General features: G+C 49.2%; 1 protein-coding gene across 1 annotated transcript; it reads right to left on the bottom strand.

Annotated features, from left to right (window-relative positions):
- Positions 1–3,353: 3,353 nt before the first annotated feature.
- Positions 3,354–10,627, bottom strand: WAS (WASP actin nucleation promoting factor). The gene is made up of 12 exons (XM_070783903.1): positions 10,446–10,627; positions 9,952–10,092; positions 8,744–8,830; positions 8,539–8,641; positions 8,393–8,434; positions 8,246–8,299; positions 7,274–7,448; positions 6,240–6,282; positions 5,884–6,037; positions 5,260–5,675; positions 4,886–5,000; positions 3,354–3,662 (listed from the first exon to the last, which is right to left on the bottom strand). The coding sequence occupies exons 1-12, from the start codon at positions 10,575–10,577 to the stop codon at positions 3,607–3,609; spliced, it is 1,518 nt and encodes a 505-aa protein (XP_070640004.1). The 5' UTR covers positions 10,578–10,627; the 3' UTR covers positions 3,354–3,606.
- Between the last annotated feature and the right edge of the window lie 355 nt (positions 10,628–10,982).

The following is a 10,982-nucleotide window of genomic DNA, read 5'->3' as shown; positions in this document are numbered from 1 at the left end:
CAGTCACTAGATATAGTTGCCTATCAGGCAGCCACGGATCTGTCCATCAGTCAACCTGAAATTCCCTCAGGGTAGACCTCCTTTAGGAGCTTCCCAGGTGGCTCAGTAGTAAAGAATTTGCCTGCCAAGGCAGGAGATACAGGTTTGATCCCTGGGTTGGGGAGATCCTCTGGAGTAGGAAATGACAACCAACTCTAGTATTCTTGCCTGAAAAATTCCATGGACAGAGGAGTCTGGTGGGCTGCAGTTCATGGGGTCACAAAGAGTAGGACACGACTGAGCAACTGAGCAGATCTCCTTTACACATCCCCAGACAGTGTAACATCCAAACGCGCTCTCTGGCCAGGTGTGATTCCTAGCAATAGTCAGCCCTTCACAACATCTGGCTACCCAGGCAGGCAGCAACAGCACAGGTCATCAGTCAGTCAACCTGTAAGTCCTTCAGGAGGCTGCCTCTCTTTTGCACCATCAGGTCATCAGCCCCAGCCCGTCCCAAGCAGGCTGTAATTCAGTTAGATTTTAAGTAGCTCACAGTGTCAATAAACCACACTGTCAGTTCCTCAAATTGCCCCTCTCCCTGTCGCTCCATGCTTTATGTAGTCAACCAAATAGTTATTCTGTGCCTGCCAGTCTAACTGTGAGCCAGCTGGAGAAATGACTGGTCAGGATGAAGTTCCATTAGCCCCTGCTTGCCATGGGTGGAACAGTTAACAGTGGAAGTCTCACCGTGAATTCTTCTCTCCGTTATTACTTCTAGAACAGTCAAATGCTGGTCCTCACATGACCTCAGTCTCCCCAGGCAGGCAGGACCTTCCCACTCCTAGGAGCCAGGAGGCCTGTCCAACCCACAAAAGTAGTTTAAGGCATGAGCTCTTTCTTTTTCTTTTCTTTTTTTTTTTTTTGGCATGACCTCTTTCTGCCTGAATCTGGGGAAGATGTAGTGGTTTACAGGTGTTGGGGACCATCCCTCAGTCTTCCCCAAATAGGATAGTATAGTGGGTAAAGGCTTGGATTTTAGAGCCCAAATACCTGGGCACAATCCAAGCTCAACCCTTCACTAAAGTGTGGGACCTTAGGCAGTTTCTTCATCTGTAAAACCTTGGTTGAGTGACCTTGGGGTAGGTATCTCTTGCTCATCTGGAAAATGAATCTTTCTGGGCTAGCACCTTTTTAGGAGACCTCAAAGTAAGAAACGACCCTATTATTACTGTGTCCTACACCCAGCCGTTCATCTGTTCACTCAGCATTAATTTAGTGCATACTCTACTGTAGACTACATCTCCCAGTGCAGGGCCAATACAAGATTTTATCCTTTCCAAACTGCACAAGTTTGACTGGCTTTTAATATAAACCTCACAATGGAGTGTGCCACACATACAGAAAAACAAGGAGACCATGGGTGGTGACCCCGTGTAATGAGTTTCACAAATGAACATACATGTGGAATTGGAATCCAGGTTAAGAAACAACATTGTCAGCCAGGGCCCTAGAAGCACTTAATTGTTTAACATATCCAAAATCAGACTGTCTTAAAAGCACTGATGGGTCATAAGTTAACTGGAAGTACTTTCTTTTGGTCTTTTTAAGTGATATAGAATAATGGTGCATTTTATAATCAGTGATGACTCAGGATCAGCGATACCCAATAATAACAATAGTAACAACAGCAGAAACAGCATCTCATGTTTATAAATGCCTACAAGGAGCCAGGAACTTTGCACATACTATCTACTTTCATTCTTATCACAACCCCGTGAGGTAAGCATTTGTATCTTCATTTTAAAGACTGAAGAAACTGAGGCCCAGGGAGCTCAAGCAACTTCCCCATAGTCAACTCTTTTACCCCAGATTTGTGCTTGCTCTAGCCAATGCTCCTGGGGATTCAGAGGTTGTGTGATGTAAGGTCTTTTCCAGGACAAACCTGCCCAAAGGGTTATAGAATTCTGGGTTTGGCGGGGGTAGAAGTGATATGACAGGCCCTTCCTAGACTCAGTGCTTGCCATGGGAACCCGACCAGGGTGGGGCGGGAAGTGGAGTAAAGGATGAAGAATAATGAAAGAATTAAAGGGAACCCAGGACTCCCTCCTCCTCCAGCTTCCATGGCTGCAGGGAAATTCTTAAGGGGCAAAGCCAGCTCCTACTCCTTACACCTCCACCCTCTTCTAACCCCTTAAGCTGCCCTTGGATGGTTCAGAAATTCTTGCACTGATCTTGCAGATGGAAGAAGTCTGCCCCCTTTGAATTCCCCCTCACCTTTATTTTCCTCCCTGCTCTCTTCCTCCTCTGAAGGTAGGAAACCTGAGATCTTGTATCCACCAGGTTTCAGAAATGGGAAGGGGTAGGCCCCTCTATTCTAGGCTTTGATGTACAAGAGTTTCTAATTACCCCCTTGAAAACAGGTTTGAACACCAGGGACAGTTTTGAGTTGTGCCTTTTTCCCCCTCTGGAGAGCAAGTTCTAGAGGAGGAGGGTGACCCAGTAGGATCCCAGTTGGAAATAGGTTACATATCTATACAACCCCCATTGTATAGATGAGGAAACTGAGGCTCAGAGGTGAGGCATCTTGCCTGGGATCTAGAGCAGATCTATGTGATTATTAAATCTTTGCCTCTTTCATTGCCATTGGCCAGGACTTAGATTGCACTGGGAACTGGGCAGACTCAAATTTTAGCATTGAGAGGGGGATCCTGCCCAGCAGGATCCTAGTGTGGGTGTTGTGTGCATGGAGAGTGGGAAGTCTGATCATTGAGTGCTCTCTTGATCTAATACTGTGTTGATTGCACTTTTTTTTTAATAAGTGTACAAATAACTCTCTCACTCATTCACCACATTCAGCCTCACACCAAGCTTTTGCCCACCTCAGGGCCTTTGCATTGGCTGTTCCCTCTGCCTGGAAGGCCCTTCCCTCTAAATATTCACATGGTTGATTCCTTTCTCTTTAGGTCCAGCATAACTGTCACCTCCTCCAAGTAGCTTTCCCTGAACTCTCCATCTTATCATCACTTCCCCTCAGCACAACATAGCTCTTACCACGATCTGTAACTCTGTTTTTATTTAATTCCTTGTTTCTTGTCTATCTCCTGCCCTAGAATGTTGACCTCACAAGACCAAGACTTTTTGTTGTTTGTTTCCCATTGCTTTATCCCTAGCCCCCAAAGTAGTGCCTGGTAATAAATATCTGTGGAAAGAAGGAAGGGCAGAAGGAAACAAAGAAATACAGACTAAATGACTAAGGGAACAAATGAATGAGTAAATATACATATGTACGGCTAAACAAATGAAATGGGAATAAAAGGGACTTTGGGGGAAAAATGACCCCAAATTCTCACATTTGGTAGGTAAAGAAACTGAGATTTAAAGAAACAAAAAGACAGTTATTTTATTTTTGTTTAAAAATCCTTGAATGAGGAGAACTGAGACATTTTATATAAAAAGGTCCCTGGCTATTGCTAGGGTGAGTGTGTGTGGGAGGAGGCCAGTCAGAGATAACAGTATTGGAGGGGTGGGTGGGAAAGAAAAGGGGCTTGGGGGCCTGGAAGTTAAGTGGAGGGTGGCGAGGAGGGCTGCCAGGGGAGCCCAGCACAGAACAGCAGAGGTGGTGGTGATTCAGTCGTCCCATTCATCATCATCATCATCATCCCCGGCCTGGTCCTCCCCTTCGTCTGGAGGGAGAGAGAAAGAGTGGAACTCAGGATGGGTAGGAGGGTTCAAAGGCCCTGGAGAGAGGAGTTACTAGGGTCTGGGAGGTTGGGATTACTAAACCCTGGGGGCTGAGATCTCCCACTTGGAAGTTATATCTGAGGTTTGTGTGTTGGATAAAGAGACCTCTTAAGAGGAAGGAGAGTTAGGGGCAAGATAGGGACTATAGCTGGGGTCTAGGTTCTAGTTGCAGGCGAGGTTAATATTATTATAAAAAATGTGTGGTTAGTTGGGATATTATTGTCACACAAAGGGTTACTGTTAACAGGCTTGTCACTCAGTGGAGCTGATTTAGATATTAGCAAAGGTGGAGGAAGTTACAATGTTGTTTTTTCATAGTGTGTTAATGTTAACATTGTTGACACAGAATGGGGTTAGTGATGTCATGGTCAAAAGATGAGGTTTGTTATAATTCTGTCATATAATGGATTCCTGTTGATCTGTGAACAGACTCCTGGGTTGATGTCAGTATTATTGTCAAAGCTGAACTTTAATTATATTATTGTCACACAGTAGGTTGAGGCTAATACTCTCTCTTTCTCTGCTCTGCTCAGTCGTGTCCAACTCTTTGCGACCCTTTGGACTGTAGCACACCAGGCTCCTCTGTCCGTAGGATTTCCCAGGCAAGAATACTGGAGTGGGTTGCCATTTCCTCCTCCAGGGGCTCCTCCTGATCCAGGGATCGAACCCACGTGCCCTGCATCTTCTGCATTGGCAGGCAGATTCTTTATCACTGAGCCACCTGGGAAGCCCTAATGACAATGTTGTTGATACATTAAGGGACTAACTTTAACACTATTGTAAAAGATTGAATTAGTTATAATATTGTCACTTAATGAGTTAATCTTTTGACACATGACATTAGAGTTAATATTAGTGTCAAAGAAAGGGTTCTTTGTAATATTATCATCACATAGTGGGCTAATGTTAATACTATTGAACATATGGGATTAATGTTAATATCACTGTCAAAGAGAGTTAATCATATTACTGTTACATAATGACAGTTAACACTGTCAAAAAAGAGACTGCTACAGATTCATGTTCATTCTCACATCAACAGATGGGCCTAATTGCTGGAGGCTGTTGGGGGTGTTTTTAGGTCAACACTAGCTGGGAACCAGAGCCACAGGTCCTGGCAGGATGGGCTCTGAATGGCAGGCTCACGGGGAGGGTGCACTCTCACCAGAGGAATGGATGGCTTTGCTTCTCTTCTGCATCACGTGCATCAGGGCACCCACCAGCCCCTCTGAGCTCTGAGGTGGTGGCTGCAGCGCTGAGCTCTCTGGGGCCCCAGGGGTCTGCAGCAAGCAGGATCCAGCACAGAGGGCTCAGGGCCTGTGAGAGGAGCACTTCTCCCCACCCCTTCATCATTCTTTCTCCTTCCACATACTATAGTTGCCTTGAAACTCACCTCTCCCCACCAGCCTCCCAACTCTATCAGTGAACCCCCAAATCGTGGGACCCCCATCACTCTCAGCCCCAGCCCCCTACCATCCTCACTTGCACAGCACACCCCAGAGTCCCAGTTCCTCAATCCTCCATCACACTGGTCCTCACCTTGTTCAGCTGAATTCCCTGCCGGATTTGATCCAGAAGTGCCCCCCGACCCCCACCAGGGGCGGGGCCCCCCACAAGCCCCAGAGAAGGAGGGGTTGGGGGAGGGATTGGTCCATCCCCAGAGCTGGGTGGTGGCGGCGGCGGCGGCGGCGGTGGTGGCGGAGGCATGGGTGGTCCACCCCCAGCTCCAGGGGGTGGAGGGGGCGGTGGCACAGAGCGTCCAGTGGCTGGAGGGGGTGGTGGCGGAGGGCCCCCTCGGCCCGGGGGTGGGGGTCCCCGGGGAGTTGGTGGGGGAGGAGCACCTCCCGAAGGTACAGGGGGCAGAGGGCCAGAGCGACCCTTGTTACTCCCCACAGTTGGGGGCCGGGGGGGCTGGTTCCCTCCTCGGGATGGCGGTGGGGGCGGTGGAAGTGGCTCTGAGGGGAAAGACAACACATAGCTATTATTATAGTTTTCTTCAGAGCCTCAGTTTTACTCACTTGTAAAATGGGTACCCCAACCGACCAACTCCTGATTCAAGCAGTATAGGGGTTTCTATGAGGACTGAGAGCCTGCAAGGTATCTCTTAGAAATCAGCTACCAGGGTTGGAGAAGAAGAGGTGATCCAGAAAGCGGGGGGCTCACCCTGGCGCCTCATCTCCTTCCGTACAGCTTCCATCCCACCCTGGTTCTCAATGAAGTCATAGATAAATTTGGAGGTCTCAGCATCGGTGAGCTGGGCATCACTGATTCCTGCCCTTGAGAACAGGCTCCGCAGATCTGGGTCCAGGTTGTTCACCTTCCCAGGAGGAAAAAGGCCCCGGCAAGGGTCGGGGAATAAGGTGGGGAGGGGAGGGGCACAGATTATCATGGGGTCCACCCCAGAGAGGGATCTGAGAGGAGGGTGGGAAGGATGGGGTCTGGGGGTAGATCTGGAGCTCTGGACTATGGAAGGGTAGGCAGGAGTTGAGTGGAGTCCAGGGGACTCTGGAGTTACTCACGTCAAATCCATTCTGGGGGTCCCACCCCACGTGGCTGACATGTCTGAGGGAGGTGAGGAGACCCCAGTGAATCGCCATGGCTGTTCCTTCCCTCCCTTCCTAGTGAAGCTCTCTTGCCCTCCCCTGCCCAGAGGGACTCTCAGGAGCCAGAATTAATGAATGAGTCTTAAGTGAATAAATGAGTGAGAATAGTAGTTATGGAACTAAAGAGGGTTCACAGTTTGTGGTGCCTATCTGTCTGCCCATCCCTCTTTCCACCACCCATCCACCCATCTATTTGTCCACCTAGCTGTTCACATTCACCTGTCAGACCACTGATCTATATAAATTTGTCTCCCCATTTATCTGTCCACACACATTTATTTACCCATCTGTCCACCAGTCTGTCTTAACCCATACTTATCCATCCACCCATCCATCTACCCATATGCCCATCTTTCCATTCATTCACTCACTTGACTACCCATTCAATCACACACTTCTATGTAGCCACTGAATTGTCCTTCATCCACATATGTGGCAACCTGTCCATCCCCATCCACCTTGTATATGAACCCATTGGCCTGTATATCATTCTGTCCACATACTCATCCACTCACCCACCCATCTACCTACCCACTTCCCATTTACCCATCCGTTCGTTCTCCAACCCAACCATTCATTCATCCATCTATATATCTACCCATCCATCCATTCACCCACCAGCCTAACCAGGGAGGGACTAGGTTGAGTGGAATGCCTAGGGAGCAAAATTTAAAGAGGCACTCACTCTTGGAGTCCTGGATTATAGTTGGGTGATGTGGTGGAGAGTGACTGCCTGTGTAAAATTTGCAATCTTGATGCCTTTGGTATCTCTCCCTAGTCCTGGCTTTGCACTCCCCCCGCCCGCCCCCCCACCCATCCACTCATCTGCCTAATCTCTCACCTACCCATCCATTTTTCCATCCTTCCATTCACTCAGCTCTCCTCCTATCCACCTGATCTCTGCTCCCCCACCCCCAGGATCCATGGGCCCACTGGAGAGAGGTTCTCACTTGAATCCACTGGGTGCACCAATATCAGACTTGCTGATCTTTTTCTTCCCTGAGCGTTTCTTATCACTTGGGCTAGGCCCAGGTGCTGGGAGCGAACGGTATCGTGAATTCGTGATGTCTGGGTTCTGGATGTCCACTGTCACCAGCCCCAGAGACACTGGGCTGGCTGCTGGGCCTGTGGGGAAAATGGGTGACTGGGCCATTGACCTATTTACCTACCAACCAGAGCATAAGAGTTAGAGACAGGAAGACGGTTGGGGGAATCAGTGTGTTAGATGGTCATGGAAGGAGTGGGTGAGGGGTCCAAGTAGGTTTTATGGAGAAGTGGGTGGGTAGGTCCTGCACACCATCCATACATTCACTGATTCATTAATTAATTTACTCACACTTAAGTATTGACTTATCTATTCACTGGCTCATTGACTAATTTGTTAAATTATTCATTCACTCATTCAATCATTGCTTTCTCCATTGATTGAAATTTAGTCACTTATTCATTTATTCACTGTTGAATTCATTCCATCACTCATTCATTAATTTACTCAATCATCCATCCATCTATTCATCCATTCACCCACATACCCATTCACCTACATCTATACACCCACCTGTACATCTACATCCTTCCATCAATTCATGCCCCCATTTAACCATCTGTCCACCACCAATCCATCCACCCACACATCTATCCACCTATTCATTCACCTATTTATCACTGCACCCACCCATCTACTCATTTATCTACCCACGCCCCACCTGTGTATCTATTCACTCTCCCACTCCTTCCATGACCATCTAACACACTGATTCTCCCAACCACCTTCCTGTCTCTAACTCTTATGCTCTGGTTGGTAGGTAAATGGGTCAATGGCCCAGTCACCCATTTTCCCCACAGGCCCAGCAGCCAGTCCAGTGTCTCTGGGGCTGGTGACACCTGCCCACCCAGAGACACAGGGAATATTCAGCACTCACCCCCTTGGTCTCCACCTGGGTGAGGGGGCAGGGGTGGGAGTCCTCCTCTTCTCTCTGGGAAGATAGAATGAATAGAGAACTATCACAACCCTGCCTCAGTTTTCTGCGCTAGCCCCTTATTACTCCTCCTTGCACTAGAGGACTCACCTTCACTGACTGGCACTGGTGGAGGCGGGAGCTGGCGCCTGTCTGTGGAGAGACAGGAAATCAGAATCAGGAGAGGGGCTTTTCCAGCTCCCCACTCTTGCCCTCACTTCTGCTCAACCTCTTTCCCTTCCCCAAGGCCTCCTTACCCCCGCTTTGCCTCTGATTCCGTTTTTGTATCTTCTCCTGCACCAGGTTCCGGAAGGCCTCGGCCTCGCCCTCGTTTGCAAAGTTCAGCCCCGCTTGGCAGTCCTGCACATGCCTGGGGGGTCAGCTGCCTTCCAGACCTCCCCACACCTTTCCCCACTCCTCCTTGCACCCCAACTGAGGCCCAGGGTTTAGGTGGTCACTTACATCTCCAGCAAAGGTGTGGAAAAAGGGGGTGGGAGCAGAGTAGACCAGCTGTGAGTACAGCTCCTGTTCCCACAGCAGCCGGCCAGCCTGGAGAGGGGGGAGCACACTGACACCGAGGCATGCCCTGGGTGGAGGGCCTCTGTTTTCCAGATAGGGAGCATGGTATACAAATCTGGGGCCCCAAAATTTGATTTGGAGATTTCCAGCTCAGAACTGGAGAGTTGGGAATCTAGAAGTCAGAAGTGGAGGACTGGGGTACAGAATGGGAGTCAGACCCTTCAGTGAGAAACTTGGATTTGGGGTCCAGATGTGGAATAAGGGGACTTGAATTTGAGGATTTTGGACTCTAGTTCTAGGAAACTGAGTCCATTCAGAGAATCTGTCCCAAATCCCCCCCTTATATGGGGGCCTTCATTAGAGCAGGTAGGGTTCCAGTATTAGGAGTTGGGATTGAGATTTGAGGTTCAGACACACAGACTTGGGAAGGTTTTTTTGGAGGCAGTTGAGCCAATTTCAGGTTTGTAGAGCAGAGTTATGAATTAGGAGTTTGGTCAATATTTGATGACCCTGGGATCTTGATGTGGTTCTACTGGATCTATCTTTATCGGTTTAGTGGGATGACTTTGGGGTTTATGCTTGGAAAATTTAGGTTAAGGGTTTGTGGAATAGGTTTTTGACTTAAGAGCTACCTCAATATTTAGGTGATTAGGAGTTTTCATATAGGAATTCTGGGATCCAATGCTGTGGGCTTAAAAGGACAGATTTGGGGTTGAAGATTCAATGGCATACTTAGGTTTGGGATTTGTGGAATATATTTATGACTTAAAAGCTAGGCAAAATTCTGGAGTTCAGGAGTACTGATGGGAGGTTTCTGAGACCTAAAATGTGGAGTTTCAAATAGATATGAGGTTCAGGTAAAAATATAGTGTGTGTGTGTGTGTGTGTGTGTGTATGGAGTTTGTGGAACAGATTAGATTTAGGGGGTATACTAATATTGGGGGTTATAGACCTTGACACAAAGACTCTGGGGTCAGTCATCACAGGCTTAGAAAGACAAACCAGAGGCTGGCATCTGGATAAAGTCTTTGGTTCTAGGGCTCAGGGGCTTCACTGATCTGTCTGAGGGCTCAGGGTTATGGACACAGATCTAGGTTTATGGGTTGAAAACTGGGTTGTCTGTCCAGTGGGGGGGGGGGGGCAGGGATCACCTGAAGGCCATAAAGGCGGATGAAGTAAGACTTCTTGGGGTTATCCTTCACGAAGCACACAGCCCCACAGTGTCCCTTGGTCCAGTGCTCGGCTCCAGGGGGCAGCGCCAGGTACAGCTGAACAACCGCAGTGGCCAGCGTCTGGGAGGGGAGAGTAGGACTCGTTGGAATCCGGTCAGGGGCAGCCAGAGGGTCTGGGAACCAGACCTGGTCCTTTCTTGCCCATGGCCATCATGGCTCCAAAGGAAGAGCCACAACCAGAGGGAAAGTGAATGAACATTGAGTTCTTCCTGGGATTGGTGAATGGGGTTAAGTGGATTCTGAAAGGAGATGATGGAGAGGAAGAGGAGGAGAAGGAGAGGAAGATGGGAAAGATGAGGAGAGAGGAAGGGGAGGAAAGGAGGAGAGGGAGAGGATGGGGAAGATGAAGAGGACGAAGAGGAGGAGAAGAGGAGGAGAGGGAGACAGGAAGGGCCAGAAGATTCCCAGCTCACCCAGCACTTCCGTCCGAGCATCTCAAAGAGTTGTTGGTTCTCATGGTCCTGGAGGAGGGTGGACGGGATGTTCTGCTGAACCCCTTGTCCTCCGCGGCCCCCAGGCCTGCCTCCCGAAGGGCCCCCACTCATGGTGCCTCCTGCCCTTGTCCTCTCCGGCTGGGCTCTGAGTGCAGGGTAAGAAGAGGAACTTCCGCAGTGAGCGGGGGAACAGGAAGTGCAAAAAACCACAAGGGAAACAAGTCCTCTAGGGGCCCCTCGGTAGGCCTGGCCTCCTCCCTTAGACTGGGGCCCTCCTCCATTTGACTGGTTAGATCCATCTTTTGGACCAGCTTTTGTCCTCCTTTCTTACTCTCTGGGGCCCATCTCCCTCTGACTTGTTTGGACCCTCCTCCCTCTGGTTGGCTGGCAGAGAGGGATAGGCCACTACAGCATTTCTGCAGTGCCACGGTGGGCAGTCATGGGCTGAGTGGCCTTCTTCCTCCCCAAAGCATCCAGTTACTCTGGGCCCAAGGTCCAAGGCTCTGGTGCTGAAGG

The sequence above is a fragment of the Bos indicus genome, chromosome X (assembly GCF_029378745.1).
Source record: "Bos indicus isolate NIAB-ARS_2022 breed Sahiwal x Tharparkar chromosome X, NIAB-ARS_B.indTharparkar_mat_pri_1.0, whole genome shotgun sequence".
Lineage (NCBI taxonomy): Eukaryota > Metazoa > Chordata > Mammalia > Artiodactyla > Bovidae > Bos > Bos indicus.
The sequence above is the reverse complement of the archived record's forward strand: the minus strand, read 5'-3'. Positions and strand labels throughout refer to the sequence as shown.

Excerpts from the sequence above, each read along its gene's own strand:
- WAS (XM_070783903.1), bottom strand. The coding sequence starts at position 10,577 with ATGAGTGGGGGCCCTTCGGGAGGCAGGCCTGGGGGCCGCGGAGGACAA. Across the intron at positions 6,283-7,273 it reads GGTGCACCCAGTGGATTCAA|ACATGTCAGCCACGTGGGGT; the intron begins GTGAGAACCTCT and ends CACCTCCCTCAG. Across the intron at positions 5,001-5,259 it reads AGGGAATTCAGCTGAACAAG|ACCCCTGGGGCCCCAGAGAG; the intron begins GTGAGGACCAGT and ends TGCTTGCTGCAG.